The sequence below is a fragment of the Quercus suber genome, unplaced genomic scaffold (assembly GCF_002906115.3).
Source record: "Quercus suber isolate HL8 unplaced genomic scaffold, Cork oak 2.0 scaffold_56, whole genome shotgun sequence".
In the NCBI taxonomy this organism is placed as follows: Eukaryota; Viridiplantae; Streptophyta; class Magnoliopsida; order Fagales; family Fagaceae; genus Quercus; species Quercus suber.
Window position 1 is genome coordinate 935,995 of NW_027069521.1, and position 22,093 is coordinate 958,087.

The window sequence follows — 22,093 nt, forward strand, 5'->3', positions numbered from 1 at the left end:
AGTACATCCTAGTCTTCATCTTGAGAAGAGCACATTCTTATTAGGTTAAATCTATTTGAACGATCATGAGCTAGGAACTATGTAATCTTAATCCTAATATTGTTGTTGGGGAGATCAAATCTTTAATGTAGCCCTTGGATTCAATTAGAGAGACTTATTATGATCACGTACGAGGTTCGTGAGAGAAGAGATTCTTAAAGAAGATTTTAGAAGATCTAAAGCTAAGTAAATTTATCTACTAAGTAAAGTCTAGGTTCATGGTTATGAATTAGATTGTAAAACTTTTATTTGTATATTGGATACCAGTAATGGTTTTTCCTTTGGAATTGTTTTCTATCGGTTTTCCACTTCGCTGCCATATTTTTATGTTGATTGCGTTATGTTTACTTTTTTTTTTTTTTTTTAATGTTTTGGTGACTTGCTAGATCGTGGTATTTGAATTGTCAAAAATGTGATTACATAATTGATTAATTGGAACTTAATTGATAAATCCGCTGCATAATTAGTAAAGGGTAAATTTAAACTTCATAAACTAAAACTTATGGTTAGTATGTTCCATTAAGACCAACTACAACATAGTAGTGGTAAACCAAACTGGTTATATATATATATATATATATATAGTACTGGTAGCTAATTGCAGCTTTTTTCTATGTTACAATCTAACATGTGGTGAAATTTGTTCTAGAAACTGATTTGTTCAAGGAGGGTGCTTTCTTGAGGACATTGCCCCAATGCTGCTGCTTTATTCCTAATTGTCAAGTGTCAACTGTGTCTATGTCAATTGAAGATGAATTGTTTTGCATGAGTTATTACTTGAGAAAGACAAAAATCTTATGGATGTTGAAAGTGTGAAGCAGTGAATGTCCGAATAAGTTGAGGTTTGGAGGCTTCTTGTTCGTTTATATGTAGATATAGTTGTTAATTACCTTTGTCTGTGTTGCTTTTAAAACTTATGACTTCAATGCTTGTAGAGGCCACGCACTTGTCCAGTTGATGATTGCCGTTCCAGCTATTGAAGAAAGGAACTTGACTCAGCATCTTCTTTAGCACAAAGAAACATTCCTTTAGTGTCCAACTGAGAACTGTGGCCATGAAGTTTCTTTTCGGTAACATGACACGAATAGGGTGTGGAGATGTTTTCAGATTTGCATCAAAACTGCAAAAGCATGAGAAATCACATAGCAGGTTACTTTGCTTCTAGCTATCCTTCTTTAGTTGGTATTGTGGATGATCTGGTAACATTGTTCTTGAAAAAAAAAAAAACTCTCTTTCTATATTTTTGAAATGCTATCTATTGCAAACTCTGACAAATGTAGTTAAACTAGATTCAGTGGAGGCACTTTGCTGCGGACCAGGTTGTATGTATAATATTGCTAATGATCACTGATCAATGCCTTAAGGCTCACATCCAGTCCACAGCCACCAACATGTTAATTGTGAGATATGTTGGACCAAGTAGTCAAAAAGGAACATATGCGGCACCTGTGAAGAATGAAATGCTCCTATGAGTGTTTTCTTTACACATTTTCAACTGTAAGATACTGCACTTTTAAGAATTTTCATTGAATAAAGATCCCCTTAGACATGCTTATTATAAGTTTTTTCTTTTTTGATTAAGACATACTTATTATAAGCTATTAGAGCATCTCCAAGAGTCAATGCATAGCCAAAATATAGAGAAGATTTTACACTGTTCATGCTCTATTTGCTACTATTCATTCTCCAGCAGCTTCTCTATATCTGGAAATTTTTTTTGCTAATGAACAGTAGCCCATCAAGTCTGATGGGCTACTGCTCATTAGCAATCGAATTTCTTGGATTAAAAAATTATACCAGGTTCTTTGTTATATCAATTCTTTCTCTCTCCTCCGGATTTTTTTTTTCTCTCAGTTTCTCACATAATCCAAACACAAAACAAAAAACAAAATCCAATTCTTAAAATAAAGCTGAATCAGAACAAGCAAGTATGAAAAAAAAAAAAAAAGAACAAGCCGATTTGACCTAGCCTGGTGGTGGGGAGGACGACAAGCGGCGGTGGAGATGTTAGAGCGGCAGTGGAGATGTTGGAGATGCGGTGGAGGCCCAAGCTCAACCAGCCTCCACTGGCAGTGCCTCAATGGTGGTGGCCGAAGCTCTCACCACTGCCTCCATGGTACTCATGCATCCACCACACGGTTCCTTCCTCAAAATCAATTCTGATCCTTGCTAGATATTTTGGTGGTGACGTGTTGGAGTGGGTCATTTTGTTGCTACTGGTGGTGGTGGGTCGTTGGGGTTTCCGATTATGGGTTTGGGTTGAGATCAAATCGTGGGTTTAGGTTAAGATCAGGATGTGTTTATGGTCGGGATTGGTGAAGGTGTTTATGTTTGTGGTCTGGATCGACGACAGTATTTGTGTTTATGGTTAGGATTGGGCCGTGTTTGTGTTAGTGGTTGGGATCGGGCTGTCGTCGGTGGTGGGTTTGTGTTTGTGATCTCTCTCTCTCTCTCTCTCTCTCTCTCTCTCTCTCTCTCTCTCTCTCTCTCTCTCTCTCTCTCTTGGGTTTGTGTTTGTGATCTCTCTCTCTCTCTCTCTCTCTCTCTCTCTCTCTCTCTCTGATGTGAAGCAAATGGAGATGCTAGAATGTTCTTGAGGTGAAAAAGAAAATAAAAAGAAGGGGGGCAGGACACGTGTGTGGAGGAGAAAAACAAGAAAAAGAAAAAAAAGAAATGAAATGAACGGAAGAAAAATAATATTAAAAAATCCTAATTGAAAAATACTATCACGATATTTTTATAATATTTTCACAATAAATTTTAAGTAACAGATTGTTATTAGTTAATATTGGCGAGTAAAAAAAAAATTTAGTGGTGGGTTCAAATTAAAACTAATAACAACTTTCTACATAAATTTTGTTGGAAAAAGTATTGTGTAAAATGTTATAAACATAACATTTCTCATTGAAAGATATAGTTGTTAAAAAAATAATAAATGATGGTTAAAAAAAAAATAAACAATGAATGAAGAAATAATATTTAAATGAGATAAAGAATAGGATAGAAAATTTGTTGAAAGTGTATTTGAAAAAATGAGTATGTAAAACCTAAATGTCACTGTTCATTCTCTAAAAATTACAAAAATTTGTTGAAGCTGCTAAAGATGCTCTTAGTGCCATTCGTGTGATGACTTATATCTGACTCTAGACAGGAAGTCTCCTCAAGAAGACTATTGTACAAGGTTCTATGCCTTGTGTCGATTGAAATTGAATGTCTCTCTGGTTGGAGGACTGGACTCTGGGCAGCCTTTATATGAGTGACCATGAAAGCGTGGCATTTCCTTAGGTATTGATTCGGAGTTGAAATTCCAGACCTCAAGATAGAAGACTATGGTACAAGGCCCCGTGCCTTGTGGGGTTGAATGTCTCTCTGTTTGGAGGACCGGGCAGCCTTTATTTAGTGGACCCTGAAAGTACTAGTGTGTCATGTCCTTAGGTATTGTTTCACAGTTAAGGTTCCGGACTTGTTTTCTTATTTTATTTTTTCGCTGAATAAGGTTCTAGACTGGCTTACAGTTATAGGACACTTGTCTAGCCAACAGACATGGACTTTGCATATTATTAATGGAAAAAAGATGATTATGAGTCTCTCACATTATCAAACACAGCTTATTATGTTTTCCCATATTAGTTTTTCATGTAATGTTGACTGATAGAATGACTGTTTACCAAAAGTAGAGAAGAATTGGAGTGATATTGGTGTGACACTAACCTAACAACTCTAATTGTGATCTCACACTTGTCTAATAGACTAATACTTTTTTTTAGAGTTTAATAGACTAATACTTAGACTAATATTGAAGTCACTTATTCACTATATATAATTGTGATCTCACACTTGTCCCTGATTAGGGATCTTCCTTGTGGACATAGGATTGTCGGGTGTTTCCTTATTTTTAGTCACTTTTCTTTGTGATTTTTAATTGGTCTAAAATGGTGATATCCAACTTGAGGTTCCGGACTGTTTTTTTTAATTTTATTTTTTGCTGAATTAGGTTCCAGACTTGCTTATAGTTATAGGACACTTTTTTAGCCAGCAGACATCAATAGACTCAAGAGGACTTTGTATATTAAAAATGGCAACGTAAAGCACCAGCAAGATGATGATTATGTGTCACTAAGATTATCAAACACAGCTTATGTTTTCCCATATTTTAGTTTTTCATGTAGTTGGTTATAATGTTGACTGATAGAATGATTGTTTACCAAAAGTAGAGAAGACTTGGAGTGGTATTTAGATCCTCTAGATTTTCTACGGTACTTTATCAATAGATTTTCTTAAATCCTAACCACTATTTTATGATTTAGGGGTCTAGATTTTACCATGTCAGCATTCCATGAACAATACTATTAAAATAATAAAATAATGTTGCAAACAAAACAATTAAGATTATTATTAGTAAAATGCTGACATAGCAAAATTCAAACCATTAAATCATTAAAGAATTGTTAAGATTTAATAAAATCTATTTGGTAAAGTACTCTAAGAAATCTAGAAAATTTGAATCCATCGGTGTGACGCTTACCTAACAACTCTAATAGACTAATAGAAATAAATTATTTACTAAATATAATTGTGATCTCATAACTTGTCTCTGATTAGGGATCTTCCTTGTATATATAGGATTGTGAGGTGCTATTTCCTTTTTTTTTAGTCACTTTTCTTTGTGATTTTTTAATGGGTCTTAAATGGTGATATCCAACTTCATTGTGGTGCTGATTTTCTATAATGTAGAGCAACTATCTCTTCAAATTTAGTGCTTGAATATGGTACTCCGGAGTCTAAGATGCTCTGGGCTCAGGTTATTCCTTGCTCGAACTCTAGGAGTCAACTTGTTTAAGTATTGTAAATTTCCTATCTTAGCAATATTAGTGAAAAATAGAGAGAAAATCAACATAGAGATAGATATTTATGTTGTTGGGAAAATAAACTAAAGAAGAGAGAAGAAAAATAGACATAGAGAATTTGTATGGTTCAGCAATATGCCTAAAGAAAATCACTCATTTTCTTTTTCTCCTCGATGCTTAGTGTTTGGGTTTCTGTTTCTGTGTCAAAATTTGTAATTGAAAGAGAGATAGACATGGCAACGGTTGTCGAAGGGTTTTGGTGAGGTTTTGAGTGGGCCAGTGGTTTGGGCCTAGTAGGATAAAGCCTAGCTAACTAAATAGAAGCCTTTTTTTTTTTAAGAAACAACTAAATAAAAGCCTAAATATATTATACTATCCATAAAAAAAAAAAAATTTAAAAAGTCTATATGTTTAGATGATATCTCTTTTTTTTTTTTTTTTTTTAAAAACAATTAATAAAAGTTTTTTAATAAATTTTTCTTAAGTTATAAAATGGTGCTACGTGAATGACGTGAATTTAGAGTATCTATAATGTTCATGTGAATTGCGCATTTCTTTGGTGGAAATGAGAACAAAAGCAAAACCATGTCCTCAAAGATCAGGGTACTTAGGAATAATGGAAAACACAAAGTTAGAGTCTGTTTGAATACCGCTTATTTTGCTGAAAACTAAAAACTTATTACTGAAAATACTGTAACAAAATATTTTTTAAAGGACAAAACACTATTCACGTATTTTTTCATGTGTTGGCTGGTCCATAAACAGTGCCATGGGACCAGCCAAAAAAAATGCAAATGCAAAAACATCTCTACGCAAATGCACACTTAGTGCTAAATGTCAAAACTGTTGATTTGTGGTTGTTTTTGGTAGGGGTCGTTAATGGGCCGGCCTAGCCCATTTTTACCTGGCCCATGGGCACAATGGGCTAGGCATAATGGACTATTAACTAGTTAACAGGTCGGATTGGGCTGGGCTAAAAGAGAAAACCTTAGCCCATGACCCTACCCATGGACAATGCCCATTTTGTCTTTTGCGAGCCGGGCTATCGGGTTGGGCCTAATAGGCCACCCATAAGCTTGTGTTAGCATATTTTTTTATTATTTTTACAAGAAAAGAATCAATTTTTTATAAGAGAATGATCAATCTATTTTTTTAAAGAAAATAATTAAAGAATTTAATACATAATTACAAATTTTTTTACAGTCAAATCTATTTAATTTTTTGTTTTGTTGATGGAAACTTATTTAATTTTTTTATTTATTAAGGCTTTAAATAGTTTTTTTATTTTTATCTTTAATAAAAAAAATGTCAAATGATTAATTCAAATTTGCTAGACTATTAGAAAAATATATATTTAGTAAATTAAGTTTAGCACAATTACTTTGAGTATATTAGTGGTTGAGGGAGTTTTCTAAAGAAATTCTTCTATAATATCTCAAGATCAATCTATCATACACTTCTTATATATTTTTGTTATGAATTATGATTTATTAGGCTAGGCCAACGGGCTGGGCAACAGGTTGGGTTGTTAGGCTTGCCCACCGGGTACCCATGGGCATAAAAACTAGCCCACGGCCTCACCCACTGGGATAGTGGATTACCTATGAACCTCAATAACAACGGGCCGGGCCGCCCATTAGCCCGGTGGGCTGTCGGGTTTCTGGGTCGAGCTGTGGGTAGTGGGTTATTTGATAACTCTTAGTTTTTGGTTTCATTGAATTGTGAAGGAGATGGATAGATTGTTTTGACCATTAGGCCATTGGATCTATAGTAATGCGATTACCATTCTAGCTTAATTTTTTTTAATTAAAAAAAAAAAAGAAAAAGAAAAAAAGGTTCAAGTTGGATACACAATATTAGAATTTTGAGTAGGGATTGGGTACATGCAATAATTGGGTTTTGAGGGTCGAGTATTCGCGAGTAAAATTTTCAGGTCAAATTTGACATCCTCTAATAATGGGCCTACCTCATAGTATTTCTGTTTATTTATTTATTTTTAACTCTTTAAAAAGTTAACGATAAAATACTATTTTATTTTTTAAATTTTACCAAAAAATTATTTTTCATTTTTAAACTCTTAAACATTAAGGGGGTGTTTGGTGAGTGTTTTCAAATAATTATTTTCAGTTTTTAATAACATTTTACACATTTTTACATACTTTTTTACTTACACATATTTTTATAAATGTTTCCAAATAACAATTTTTAGTTTTTAAACGTATGTATCAAAAGAGCCCTAAAAAGGTCAGGACCAAAAAACTATTTTACTCAAAAGTTTAAAAAATCTGGAATGGGGGCTTTAGCTCTGTCACAGTACAAGCATTGGGCTAGCCTTGGCCCATTTGAAATTTCGACTGTGTAAAGCGCATCAAACTTGTGTGTCACGGAGCTGAAACCTGAAACTGAAACTCCTGCTTACCTAGGGTTCTTATTCATCACTGTCTCTGTCTCTGTCTCTGTCTCTCTCTCTCTCTCTCTCTGTGAAAATTCACACCATACAAATGCAAAGTTTGAACTAAAAGAAACAAAAAAGATGGCATTTTGGTGTAGAATCAACTGGTTCAAGCTCAAGCACCTTCCAAATCAAATTGTTCAAAGATACTACCTTGGCAATTCAAATGCTTCACACACCAACCCATGTGTTGTAGAAAAGCGTTATTGGGTAATTCACAGTGGGCCCATTAGCTTTTGCAACAATGTCAGGTTTTTAGCTGCACCAGTTCAGGTAATGATCTGGGTTTGGTAATTTGATAATTATTTGAGAATTTTACTTAAGATTAAAAAAAGTCAGTAACTGGGAACTGGGTACTTTGTATTATTTTTCTGGGTTGGATTCAATTTTTTATGTTATGGTGTAGTTTGTGGATCACTTGGCTTTTGGTGTAAATGTCTTTTTTTTAAGGAGGAGTGGGGGTTGGTTTTAATGGGCAGTTGCAGATGCATAATTGAATTCAGCTTGTAAGAGTAAATTTAAAATAAATAAAAAATGGTATGTTTATTTTTTGGTTGTGGTGCTGTTGTGTCTTGGATGGTTAAGGATGCGGAATGAGTGTGTATCTATGTGTGGGTGTGAATTGTTAGTCATTTGTGGCATCAAATTAATTTTTTTGGTGATATTAGGATTTAGATGATGTGTGCTATATGATGTATTCTCGAACTTGCAGGCTGCAAAGAAGGAAAAGAAGGACACAAGTGGGCTGCGTTTGAATGGCCAAATCCAAGCCCATTTTGTTAGGCTTGTAACAGAGTAAGGTATATCAGTTGGGAATGTGTTGTAATAGATTTATTGTATATGTCCACATTATAATGTTTATTGATATTAAGTAGAAAAATATATTGTTCTAATACTTGTTATGCTCGTTAAAGAAAATGATGGCCACACACACATATTTTCTGATAAGTAAAATGCCTTCGGATTGAATCTTGCGGAAATTAAGCCAATGAAATTTTTTTGGACTAAAACCATAACTTTGTTATTGTTTTCTTTTGCTTGTAGCTTTGGTATAGCCAATTCCCATTGATGCGAGAAGTGAAAAAAAATATTTATTTTAATATAGGTTTATTTAATATTGGAAGGAATTTGCAGTCGAATGATTGACCACGTCCCCTGTATTTGTATCACTAGGGATGGAAGTCACGCATCCATAAACAAAGAATTCAACTCACTCTCAAGTTCATGTCTTAAAACAAAGGAAGTATGTTCCTTCATATAGGAGTGTGAATGGGGGGATACTCCATATAAGAAATGAGTTCATTTTAATTCCTAGTTGTTAATTAGGTTATTACTATCCTATTTAATTTTCTATAGTCAAGACTATTTTTGTAATTCAATAATTGGGTACTCCCAAGTCATTTAGAATGAGGTTTCCTTAATCAATTAGAATTAGAATTAGGGTTTTGTCGTAGTAGTCTTTATAAACACAATATTATACTCCCATGGAGAAGTTAACAATTTGATTGGTTAATAAAATTTCTCTTGGAATTTTTCAAATAGTGTGGTGCTTACTCCGACCAACCCTAGGTGTTGCATCCTAGAGCTTTTGTTGATGCACTCCTTTTGCTTCTTGTCACATATGATATGAGTATGGTAATGGGAGGAGACATATTGAGACTTGTCCTCCTATAAGTGGACGTTTATCTGTGACTTTCTCCATAAACTATTATGAGGATTACTGCTTTGCCTTTTGGCCAAAGATTTGCTCTAGGACTTTGGAGCTTTCACATTGAGGTCTTTATTTTCTTTCATTTCCGTTTTGTAAAATTTTTTCTTCTTTCTCTTCTTTTGGGCGGTTGGGGGGGGGGGGGGGTGGTGTTGAACTTGAAAATTTTGATTCTTACTAGATATTATCAATGTGGCACCTAGTTATTGCTCATTTTCAATGTGCTTTTAGGAATAGAAAACACACATACATCATCTCCTTGCAAGTGTACCTATTCCAAAATCATCTCTTAGGCCTTACACATTGTTTTTACATCAAGAGAGAATTGCTAATATTGGGAAAAACATGTATGCATCCAAGCCTCAAAATCACTTTGCTATTTGCAAAAGGGCATAGATGACCCTAGGATTGGTGAATCAAAGCATCAATCTTGTGGATTGTAGGAAGTTTCCAATAAATATGACTTTTTTGAAGTTAGGATGTTTACCTACCCCTTCACCAATGAGCTGTAGTTCAAGTAGCATCTTGTCCCTTTGTAAAAACAATGTGTAGGGTGAAGTCATGAGGTGGTGCATGTACAACTTACTGACAATAATAATAAGAAAAAGGATAACCCCCAACTCGTAATTGACCTTATTTAGGATCAAATAATTCAATAAGTTATATTGGGAGATGCTTCAAACTTCCTATTGCAAGTTGATTTATAATGATATATATGAAGGTCCCAAAATCTAGGTGTCATCACCTTTACTAATGTTTTGCATTTTAAAATTTTTGGAAGCTTTGGAGTAACAAATAATCATCCATTGTTTTGACCCTTTTTTTTTTTTATGACGTGGAACCTCATCAAGACAGGGCCCTTTGGACCAGATTCTTCTCATTGCTATTCATAATTTTAACACTGCTGATAAGTACAGTTATAAATGAACCAAGCTGTTCATAAACGGTTCAGATTGGACTCAATAAAAAAAACTCATTCATTTTTGTTTATTTGTTTATAAATAATCCTAGTTAAGCATTAGTTTTAAGCTTATTTAATAAATTAACCAAGTTTAGGCAAAATAAATTGTCTATAAACAGACTTGTAAATAAAAGGGTTCTACAAAAACAAGCTTAGCTTATGCTTGTTTATGGGCTTGGTAATAAACTTGAAATGGACTTGACAAATAAATTCATATCTTACCAAACCTTTAATTAATTAGAAGTTGAAACCACTCGTTCAAACCAAATGAGCTCAATAATAAGCTTGATATGGGCTTAATAATTTACTTGTATTAAATTTCAAGTTCAAGATCTTAATATTAAGCTCGGGTTTAGCTTGACTAATGAAATAGACTGTGCCAAGCCAGGCTCAATTTTTTTGACTTTTTGACAAGTTTGAGCCTAAACATTGATTGTAGGCTTGATTTGAGTCAAAAAGTTAATATAATAATGCAATACAATTATTTGTTCACCAAAGCCTTGTAGCTCAATAACATAGTTTGTTCTCCTATGCACATGATCCCAGTCAATTGAATTGATTGTGGGGGTTCATGGGAAATCTTTATTGTTGGTCTTTTTTAGTCACACAGTTTTGTGTTTGGCTTTTAAAAATATTTTTGTTTGCCTTAAGCTTTGCTTAAAATTTCTATCTCACTCTTTTTCTTAGGCAAAAAACCCTAAGCTATTCATAGAGTACATCTTAGTCTTCATCTTGATGTGCCTACAAATTTCGAAGAGCACATTCTTATTAGGTTATATCTATTCGAATGATCATGAGCTAGGAACAACGTAATCTTAATCCCAATATTGTTGTTGAGGATATCAAATCTTTAATGTGGTCCTTCAAGTCGATTAGAGAGACTTATTATGATCACGTACGAGGTTCGTGAGAGAAGAGATTCTTAAAGAAGATTTCAGAAGATCTAAAGCTAAGTAAATTTATCTACTGAGTAAGTCCAGGTTCATGGTTATGAATTAGATTGTAAAACTTTTATTTGTATATTGGATACCCGTAATGGTTTTTCCTTTGGAACTGTTTTCTATCGATTTTCCACTTTGTCGCCATATCTTTATGTTGATTGCTTTATGTTTATTTATTTTTTATGTTTTGGTGACTTGCTATAGATTGTGGTATTTAAATTGTCAAAAATGTGATTACATAATTGATTAATTGGAACTTAATTGATAAATCCGCTGCATAATTAATAAAGGGTAAATTTAAACTTCATAAACTAAAACTTATGGTTAGTATGTTCCATTAAGACCAACTACAACATAGTAGTGGTAAACCAAACTGATTTTATATATATAAAAATATACTGGTAGCTAATTGCAGCTTTTTTCTATGTTACAATCTAACATGTGAAATTTGTTCTAGAAACTGATTTGCACTTTTTAGCTGACTAAATTAATTTTTGTCGAAAATACATAAACATAACTGGTTACGGCTAGCTATCTCCTAGTAGCAAAAGTCAGCTTTATGAGTGGTCCAGGAGGGTGCTTTCTTGAGGACATTGCTCGAATGCTGCTGCTTTATTTCCTAATTGTCAAGTGTCAACTGTGTCTATGTCAATTGAAGATGAATTGTTTTGCATGAGTTATTGCTTGAGAAAGACAAAAATCTTATGGATGTTGAAAGTGTGAAGCAGTGGATGTCCGAAGAAGTTGAGGTTTGGAGGCTTCCTGTTCGTGCATGTGTAGATATAGTTGTAAATACCTTTGTCTGTGTTGCTTTTAAAACTTATGACTTAGTTGCTTGTAGAGGCCACACACTTGTCCAGTTGATGATAGCCATTCCAGCTATTGAAGAAAGGACCACTTGACTCAGCATCTGCATCTTCTTTAGCACAAAGAAAACTGTGGCCATGAAGTTTCTTTTCAAGGTAACATGCATGACACGAATAGGGTGTGGAATAGTTTTCAGATTTGCATCAAAACTGCAAAAGCATGAGAAATCACATGGTGAGTTGTTTTGCTTCTAGATATCCTTCTTTAGTTGGTATTGTAGATGATCTGGTAACATTGTTCTTGGAAGGGAAAAAAAAAACAATCTTTCTAAATTTTTGAAATTTTATCTATTGCTTACTCTGACAAATGTAGTTAAACTAGATTCAGTGGAGGCACTTTGCTGCAGACCAGTTTGTATGAATAATATTGCTAATGATCAATGCCTTAAGGCTCACATCCAATCCAGCCACCAACTTGGTACTTGTGAGATATGTTGGACCAAGCGGCACCTATGAAGAATGAAATGCTCCTATTCACACTTTTTTTTTTTTTTTGGGAGGAAGGCACATTTTCAATTGAAAGATACTGCACTTTTAAGAATTTTCATTGAATAAAGATCCCCTTAGACATGCTTATTATAAGTTTGTTGTTGTTGATGATGTTGTTGTTGTTGTTGTTGTTTTTTTTTTAAGACATGCTTATTACTATAAGTTATTAGTGCCATGAGTAATATCTGACCCTAGACAGTAAGTCTCCTCAAGAAGACTATGGTACAAGGCCCCATGCCTTGTGGGGATTGAAATTGAATGTCTCTCTTTTTGGAGGACTGAGCGCTCTGGGCAGCCTTTATATGAGTGACAATGAAAGTGTGGCATTTCCTTGTGGCGGCCCATGCCTTGTGGGGTTGCATGTCTCTCTGTTTGGAGGACTGGGCAGCCATTATTTAGTGGACCAAGAAAGTACTAGTGTGGCATGTCCTTAGGTATTGATTCAGAGTTGAGGTTCCAGCCTGGATTTTTTATTGGGATTTAGTAAGGGCATATATTAGTAATTTACTTTAGGATACTTTTTATAGAAAAACGAAAAATTAATTCACTGTTTTGACAACTTTTTCAATTTTTCATAAAAACTTTCTCAAAATGAATGGTATATGTGTCCTACCAGATCCTTTTTTATTTTATTTTTTGCTGAATAAGGTTCCAGACTTGCTTAAACTTATAGGACACTTGTTTAGCCAACAGAGATCAAGAGGACTTTGTATATTATTAATGGCAAAATGATGATTGTGTCTCTCAGATTATCAAACTTAGCTTGTTATGTTTTCCCATATTAGTTTTTCATGTAGTTGGTTTATAATGTTGACTGTGATAGAATGACTGTTTTCCAAAAGTAGAGAAGAATTGGAGTGATATCGGTGTGACACTAACCTAACAACTCTAATTGTGATCTCACACTTGTCTAATAGACTAATACTTTTTTTAGAGTTTAATGGACCAATTCTTAAGTCCAATTGAAATAACTTATTCACTAAATATAATTGTGATCTGACACTTGTCTCTGATTAGGTAATTTCCTTGTGTATATAGGATTGTCGGGTGTTTCCTTATTTTTAGTCACTTTTCTTTGTGATTTTTTAATTGGTCTAAAATGGTGATATCCAACTTCATTATGGTTCTGATTTTCTACAATGTAGAGCAACTCTCTCTTCAGATTTAGTGCTTGAATATGGTACTCCAAAGTCCAAATGCAATGGGCTTGGGTTATTCCTAGGTCGAACTCTTAGGAAGTCAACTTGGTAACGTGTTGTCAATTTCCTATCTTAGCAATATTAGTGAAAAATAGAGAGAAACATAGAGATAGAGATTATGCTGTTGTGAAAATAAATCCACTTACGTAAGATTAAAGAAAAGAGAAGAAAAATAGAAACAAAAATTGACAAGGTTCGAAAATATGCCTACAAGCAATATTAGTAATAAAGAAAGTTCCATTATAAAATAAGGAGATTACAATAGTATTACAATACAATTCAACTATATGAAATTATAAATAATATTAGCAGTAGCCATATGTTTATATTAGGCTAGGTTGGTTTGTGCTTCCTAATTCTATTTGGAGAAGACAACAATAGTCTTGTCTTACTCGAATCCAAAACCAATTAGGAATTGGTTTCCTATGAGCCACTACAGCAAACCATGGACTTTGTATTGCCAAAGTCAAGCCACATGCATAACATGTGTGGTTCGTCTGTGTGAGCATATAATTTTCACTATAACTCTATAAGATAATAAAGAGTTTACAATAATTTTATAGTGTTTCTAAAGAAATCCTGAACTGTATGTTGAAAATTTTCAATATACTTTTATTATATCGAGGGGGAGACTTTGTCCCTCTTACCCCTAAGGCCTCAACTTATAATTTTCCAATCTACTCTGCTTCATTCACTTTGCCCATAAGACCTCTAAATTAGAGATCAATGTTAATTACACATTTGAATATGAACATTATTTTTAACATTAAGTTATGATGTGGTATTAGAGCTCTCTAATTGTGTCATGTCCATATTTCTTTATCATTAATCATTACTAAAGAATGAAAAGAAACCCTTTGAAGGCATCGGATAAAATTGGAACTTATATTAAAAATAAAATAAAATAAAGAAGGTGAAAATTTTTGTGGATTTCAATTAATTCAACAGGTAAAGTTACATCTTTTCGAATAAGGGATATGGAGTTAACTGATGATAAAAGGCAATAATCATAGAATGGACGTCATAGATTGAAATTCGTATATATATAAAAGAAAGTTGGGGGGGGGGGAATGAGCTAAAGATTTGGATCTAACAAAGAGAAAAAATTATAGACATCTTTGTTAGAAAGTTTTTTTTTTTTTTTTTTTTTAAAGAGTTTAAACCAATTCCGTCCGCTTCTAATGATAGCTCTTTATTATTAGACTAAGACTCAAATCAGTTTTTAGTGTAGGCGGGGATTGAACTTCATATTTCTTATTCAATCATTATAGATTTACCAATTGAGTTAACTGAAACCCACATTTGTTAGAAAGTTAGAAACACAAAGAAATACCATTTGAGCTACCAGGCATAAACAACATGTTAACTTTTAAACACATGGCAAAATATAATTAAAAAAAATTATTCCTTATTTACTTATAAGCCATGCAATCATTATTATTATTATTATTATTATTATTATTTTATCCTTTCTACCCCTAAATTGAGATGAATAAGGTAGATACTATTGAACAGTTTGAACTATTGAAGTTCCTCTTGATTCTTTAAAAAAAAAAATAATAATAATAATAATTACCCAAAATAAATGTGAGATCTGGCATAGACAACCAGTAACAAGTAACCACATCTATTTATAGCACTAGGATAATGTTGTTTTTTTGCTGAGTAGGATAATGTTGTTTTAAAATTGTGAACACCGACCAATTTTATATGTGCCATGTGGCAAGCTGCAACATCAACTATGTTATAGAGATTGAATAAGCAAAAACGACAAAAAGAAAGCAGTGAGATTCGGCCCTTTAGAATCTATTTTTTGTTAAATTGAATAATTTATTTTATTTTTAAAAATTATGGGACCTATGATGTGTCTACTAGCATACTAATTTATCATTACGTTAAATATATATAATAATAATATACTATGTTGGGCATGTGGTCAACATGAATGGTGACACTAAAATACTAATGTAAACGTATAGTATTGAAGTGACTAAGTACTGATGTACTGGAGGTCATAGTTGAGATTTGGCTTTGTATAATAAAGAAAATTATGTCCCTAAATTGATGTGTTTATAGTAAACCAATATCAAACAAAAACCTATACATCTTGACAAAAGAGAGAGAATCATTTATATTTAACGGGGAATGTTAACCAATACCTTTAGGCTATTGGTTTATGAACTATTTTTAAAAATGTTTTATTAAGAGAATGATAAAATAATAAATATTATAGATAAATTTTTATATTTCTCATAAAAATTATGTCAAAACTTTTCTCTTATGATTTATTAACAATTATCTTAAGAGTATTTGTTAACATAACTCATATTTAATTGCAATTTAAAACTTTGAAAACTAGAAGTAATTCTTTGTTTTGGCAAACTTCAGTTTTTTTTTTTTTTTAATTTTATGAACAAGAATATATTAAGAAGAAACAAAAGAGGGTTACAACCCATCTCCAACTTCTGGAATAAGAACCCAAGAATAAATAAAGAAGAAGAAGAAGATGAGCACATCCCCATTACAAAAGGTCTCCCAAAGGGCCAAATTGTGAAGCAAAATGTTATCATTGAAAAAAAATAATATTTATGTAAAATTTGTATATATATTTTATTCATTATCCTCTTTTAGTACGAAAACTAATATCAAACCGAACAAGGAGCGTGATATAAATCTTAAGCAGCACAAATCCATTATCAAATTAGATAAAAAATTAGCTTTTTCTTTTTTGAGATAAAGATAAATAATTAGCTTAAATGTGCTTTTTTTTCATATATATATTAACAAAAAAAAAAAAAAAGCTTAAATGTGGTTGTCATTTTGGTTGTCATTAGCTTAAATGAGCCCTTTTTTTTTTTTTTTTTAATTATTAAAAAAGAAAAGAAAAGTAGAGCCTTTATCCAACACATAAATTTATTGGTTATTGTATCATTTCAGTGCAAGACTGATTTAACAAACATGAAATGACAATTAATCTAAAGGATTGACACTATTTCAACACATATAATAATTGCTTCTTAATTTTCATTCTTAAGATATGTCTCGCATGGAAAAGATAATAAGGAAACAGCTGGTAGTGCTGGTCTACAAAATCCTATATAACCCGGTGAACTATTTAGCTTAGCCATCTATCACTCGTGACATTTTTTAGATAAATTGCATTTCAAGCAAGAAGCAACACCATTTGTTTCAATTTGCAGGTAAGCTGTCCTCTTAACTATTCCCATCCAGCCAAAAAAGAAAAAAAAAAATTGTTAACGAATTTCTTAATGGCATTGATTTAAAAATTATTTTTATAAATATTTTATGAAAAAATGAAAAAATAATTAATTTTATTGATAGCTTTTTATATTTTTTATGAAAGTAATATTAAAACTTTCCTATTATTATTTATTAACAATTGCCTTAAAAATACTCGTTATCATGACAAAAAAAAAAGTATTCTAACATACTAATCCCTGGAAAAAATAATAAAAATCCAAAACTCTGAAAAATTCTTATTAATTTTAGCTTTTTAATTCTCCACCTTTTTCCCCGCTCATGAATCTTTGTAATTCTTGGAACAATAATAGTAAGTTCTAATTAACTAAAATGATAAAATTAGTTGTTATCGAATAAGAAATTTATAACTGAATATCATGTGCACAAATAAGATTTAAAAAAATATATATTGAGTTTTTAAAATAAAAAAATTATGTAGAATGTACATCATAAAACTTAGTTCGAGTATCTATCCAAAATGATAAAATTAATTTCTCAATGGGTAGGGGTTTTATTTTCTCTAGATTCGAATCATGGGTTGGGAAAGTACAAGCACCCATACCAAAGCCCAAGCCACAGGCCAGGCTAATGTGAGACATATCTTCGGTAACTTTGGGTCAAAATTATTACTTTTTTTTTTTTGAAAGAGTCAAAATTATTACTTTGTAAAAACATATGCATTGGAAATTATTACTTTGTAAACATATGCATTGGACTGCTACATTACTTGTACTCTAATATACGAAACTATGCTACTTCAGCTTTCAATGTTTCACAAAATCCCAGAAAAAAGAAAAGAAAAGAGTTTTCAATTTAAACAATGCAAATCTAAATCCAAATCCAAATCCAAATCTAAATCCAAGGATGGTTCCTCCACACTTGCTTATCCACACACAGCCCATATTTACCGTGGACCCACCAATGAGCTAACCCAAAACCAATCACTGGGTCCCATTTCAAAAGCTCACGGTCCCACAATCAAAGCCAAAGCCAAAACACAGTGGGGTCCACTTTCCCAACTGGTCGGTCTGTGTGTGAAATGACTAATGAGAATACTCACTGGCACACTGCATGAGTAGCCGCGTCAATTATCGAATCTCAAGCCCGCCTAACAAGGACACGTGGCGCAAACCCAGTACCCAAACAGAGTGACCGACGACTCAGAGCTGTTTGGATTCGTTGTTTTCAATCCCATCACTCTGATTTCAACGCCCATAACCAAACAGCCCCTCAGATTTTCGATGTGGGACTACATATACCATTCACACACCAGAGCTAGCTTATAAAAATAGAGGACCCCCCTCACTGACCATCGTGTACCAAACTTATCATTATCAATCTTAAACAACAACAATAACAACAAAAGCTTTCAACATATTTTCTTTGCTCACAATTCCTATAATTTCCAATTTCTAAAAGACAATCTTTTAGGTCCAATATCGAAGTGTGATAATGGGTGCTCTTGATCATTTTTCTCATCTCTTTGATTGCTCTACTAGCAGCTCCAAGCTCCACAAACGCAAGCAATTACAGGTATAACTATACTCTTAAATCTCTCAACCATTCCTTTTAATTTATTTGTACATATATGAACTTCAATACTAGTGTTTGAGATGATCATCAAGCTTGGCTGAGTCTTTTCTTAGCTTTTTTCCAACTTAAAAAGACACGAGATTTTGATTAATTTTGGATGCTATATGTTGTGTACTGTGTCCTTTTTTACTTTTTGATCTAGTACAGTGTCCATTTCGTTCAAAAGAGAGTGACAAAGTTTCTAAATTTACTAGTTTAGACTAGATATAGTACATAGCTGATAGCACCTTGTTTTTTACTTCTTTGATTTGAATCTGTATCCTACTGTTTTGTACTTGAAAAAGTTTCGAATATGGGTATTTTTTATGGCTTTATCTCTCAAGCTTGAGCTGTGATGGTGAAACAGAAGGTGTAGTTTCAGTTTAGTCCATCAAAGAAAGTCTTTAATTTGCTCAGCTCTCACCTGAAAACCAGTCTGTGTAACGTGTAACTGGTTAGGTGGCTTCTGGAATATACCCATAATAGTCCAAAACAACTATGATGATCTTTTGAGTATTAGGCCCACCTAATTGAGAATCTTTTACCTTTTCTTTTCACCTTTATTTCAAAATTTTTATTTTACAAAGCTAATTTATTATGTTATTTATTTTATTTTAATTTATTTATAATACAATCAATGGAAGTTTTAGCTTTTTTCCATTATTAAATGAGGTTAATGGTAAGAAAAGGGGCTACGACCACTATACTTTAATTATAAATGATGGTTGTAAAGTTGTTATCGTCCTATCAAAAAAAAAAAAAAAACTTACTTTTTTTTTTTATCTCACCGTAGTTGCCAATAATGCTTAAAACCACAACATTTTAAAGAAATGCTAAACTTTAAATTATAAGAGATTTACAAATAAGTTTATAATGGGTTTGCTGGTCGATTTTTTTTTTTTTTTTTGTTATTACTTATTGCCTATTTGCTGAAATTTGGTCAAAAAATGATTTGGTGAAAGATGGATTTTTGAGGTTTTAATAAATTGTTGATAAACAAATGAATATGTCAAATTTTTAAATATTTTTTTCAGTGTTTAAACATAAATTTTATCAAAAAAAAAAAACATAAATTTTACCATACTTTTTTAATTCACATATTTTCATAATACTTAACTAAAAATATCTGGTCAAATGACCAATAGTATTCACTTGTCCAAATTTTTTTACAATGGATTTTAAAATTGAAGTGATAAATTTGTAATTGAAGTAACATTAATTTTCTTTGCATTTGTACGCTCAAAATAAGCCCCAATAAAATTTTGCCTCGTATGAACTGATTGATGATTATGATTTTGTGATACGATCAGACGGTGGAGATCAAGGTAAAAATAGACTGTGAAGGATGCGAGAGGAGGGTAAGAAAGGCGGTGGAGGGAATGAAGGGTGTGAAGCAAGTGGACATACAGCGCAAAGCCCACAAGCTGACAGTCGTCGGATACGTTGAACCAGCGAAGGTAGTGTCACGTGTCCAACATCGAACGGGCAAGAAGGCCGAGCTCTGGCCATACGTGCCGTACGACGAAGTTGCCCACCCTTACGCCGCTGGGGTTTATGACAGAAGAGCCCCTGCCGGGTACGTGCGAAACCCAGACCAGCAAGTCTCGCAGCTGGCACGTGCGAGCTCGCTTGAGGTGCGGTACACCACAGCATTTAGTGATGAGAACCCAACTGCTTGTTCCATCATGTGAAATTTGAATGAAGGTAGAAATTGTGACCTTTTATTAATGAAAGAAGAAGAAGAAAAAGGACTTTCAATTAATGTTTTAGGACCCTAGGTTCATAAATTTGTATTGGGATTTGTGTGAAGTTGCAATTTTTATTTTTAATTTTTGGTCTTTTTAGATTTTAGATTCAAAAATGTTTCAATATGTTCTTTTTTGTTGTATATTTTTATAAATTCTGTTGGTAATGCCAATATTTTTTTTTTTATTGGAAAATTCTATGACTAGATCAATTTGACTAGTTTGTTGAAGATCAATATTCAATTATGAAATTTTGAAATTAAAACTTTGTTGCTTTGAATTTGGAGAGTAGTCCAGCTAAAAATTAGCTCATAGATCATAAACAATTACAAAAATAAAAAGTTGAGTTATTAGATCTTGATCAAATTAGCTGTAATATACGTTTATAGTGGTAGTTACATATAAAATTGTCATTATGAATCACGCTTATTATTTCTTTGAATTGGGAGAGTAGTCCAGGTAAGAATTATTGAATGAATTGTTTAGATCTTAGATTCAAATGTTTCATTATGTTCTTTTTTTGTCGTATATTTTTATGAACTGTGTTGGTATAATTCCAATTTTTTTTTTTTTTTTTTTTTTATAGTGAAGTCTGTAGATCAATTTGTTTTTTTTTTTTTTTTGTTATTACTTATTGCCTATTTGCTGAAATTTGGTCAAAAAATGATTTGGTGAAAGATGGATTTTTGAGGTTTTAATAAATTGTTGATAAACAAATGAATATGTCAAATTTTTAAATATTTTTTTCAGTGTTTAAACATAAATTTTATCAAAAAAAAAAACATAAATTTTACCATACTTTTTTAATTCACATATTTTCATAATACTTAACTAAAAATATCTGGTCAAATGACCAATAGTATTCACTTGTCCAAATTTTTTTACAATGGATTTTAAAATTGAAGTGATAAATTTGTAATTGAAGTAACATTAATTTTCTTTGCATTTGTACGCTCAAAATAAGCCCCAATAAAATTTTGCCTCGTATGAACTGATTGATGATTATGATTTTGTGATACGATCAGACGGTGGAGATCAAGGTAAAAATAGACTGTGAAGGATGCGAGAGGAGGGTAAGAAAGGCGGTGGAGGGAATGAAGGGTGTGAAGCAAGTGGACATACAGCGCAAAGCCCACAAGCTGACAGTCGTCGGATACGTTGAACCAGCGAAGGTAGTGTCACGTGTCCAACATCGAACGGGCAAGAAGGCCGAGCTCTGGCCATACGTGCCGTACGACGAAGTTGCCCACCCTTACGCCGCTGGGGTTTATGACAGAAGAGCCCCTGCCGGGTACGTGCGAAACCCAGACCAGCAAGTCTCGCAGCTGGCACGTGCGAGCTCGCTTGAGGTGCGGTACACCACAGCATTTAGTGATGAGAACCCAACTGCTTGTTCCATCATGTGAAATTTGAATGAAGGTAGAAATTGTGACCTTTTATTAATGAAAGAAGAAGAAGAAAAAGGACTTTCAATTAATGTTTTAGGACCCTAGGTTCATAAATTTGTATTGGGATTTGTGTGAAGTTGCAATTTTTATTTTTAATTTTTGGTCTTTTTAGATTTTAGATTCAAAAATGTTTCAATATGTTCTTTTTTGTTGTATATTTTTATAAATTCTGTTGGTAATGCCAATATTTTTTTTTTATTGGAAAATTCTATGACTAGATCAATTTGACTAGTTTGTTGAAGATCAATATTCAATTATGAAATTTTGAAATTAAAACTTTGTTGCTTTGAATTTGGAGAGTAGTCCAGCTAAAAATTAGCTCATAGATCATAGACAATTACAAAAATAAAAAGTTGAGTTATTAGATCTTGATCAAATTAGCTGTAATATACGTTTATAGTGGTAGTTACATATAAAATTGTCATTATGAATCACGCTTATTATTTCTTTGAATTGGGAGAGTAGTCCAGGTAAGAATTATTGAATGAATTGTTTAGATCTTAGATTCAAATGTTTCATTATGTTCTTTTTTTGTCGTATATTTTTATGAACTGTGTTGGTATAA

General features: G+C 32.6%; 2 protein-coding genes, 1 long non-coding RNA gene and 1 pseudogene across 3 annotated transcripts; all 4 read left to right on the forward strand.

The window, feature by feature from the left end:
• Positions 1 to 7,174: 7,174 nt before the first annotated feature.
• LOC136067041 (uncharacterized) lies at positions 7,175 to 8,256 on the forward strand. The gene is made up of 2 exons (XR_010628560.1): positions 7,175 to 7,611; positions 8,051 to 8,256. It is a non-coding gene; the product is annotated as an uncharacterized LOC136067041 (long non-coding RNA).
• Positions 8,257 to 11,652: 3,396 nt separating this feature from the next.
• On the forward strand, positions 11,653 to 12,427 carry LOC112012743 (transcription factor IIIA-like; annotated as a pseudogene).
• A 5,652-nt stretch (positions 12,428 to 18,079) lies between these two features.
• Positions 18,080 to 20,086, forward strand: LOC112015092 (heavy metal-associated isoprenylated plant protein 26). Its single transcript, XM_024047455.2, has 2 exons — positions 18,080 to 18,296; positions 19,646 to 20,086. The coding sequence occupies exons 1-2, from the start codon at positions 18,216 to 18,218 to the stop codon at positions 20,024 to 20,026; spliced, it is 462 nt and encodes a 153-aa protein (XP_023903223.1). The 5' UTR covers positions 18,080 to 18,215; the 3' UTR covers positions 20,027 to 20,086.
• An 880-nt stretch (positions 20,087 to 20,966) lies between these two features.
• LOC136067059 (heavy metal-associated isoprenylated plant protein 26-like) lies at positions 20,967 to 21,726 on the forward strand. The gene is made up of 2 exons (XM_065772319.1): positions 20,967 to 20,984; positions 21,106 to 21,726. The coding sequence occupies exons 1-2, from the start codon at positions 20,967 to 20,969 to the stop codon at positions 21,484 to 21,486; spliced, it is 399 nt and encodes a 132-aa protein (XP_065628391.1). The 3' UTR covers positions 21,487 to 21,726.
• The last annotated feature ends 367 nt before the right edge of the window (positions 21,727 to 22,093 follow it).

Bases quoted from the DNA above. Each gene is read 5' to 3' on its own strand.
- LOC112015092 (XM_024047455.2), top strand. From the start codon at position 18,216: ATGGGTGCTCTTGATCATTTTTCTCATCTCTTTGATTGCTCTACTAGC. The intron at 18,297-19,645 runs GTATAACTATAC...TGATACGATCAG, and splicing joins ACAAACGCAAGCAATTACAG to ACGGTGGAGATCAAGGTAAA.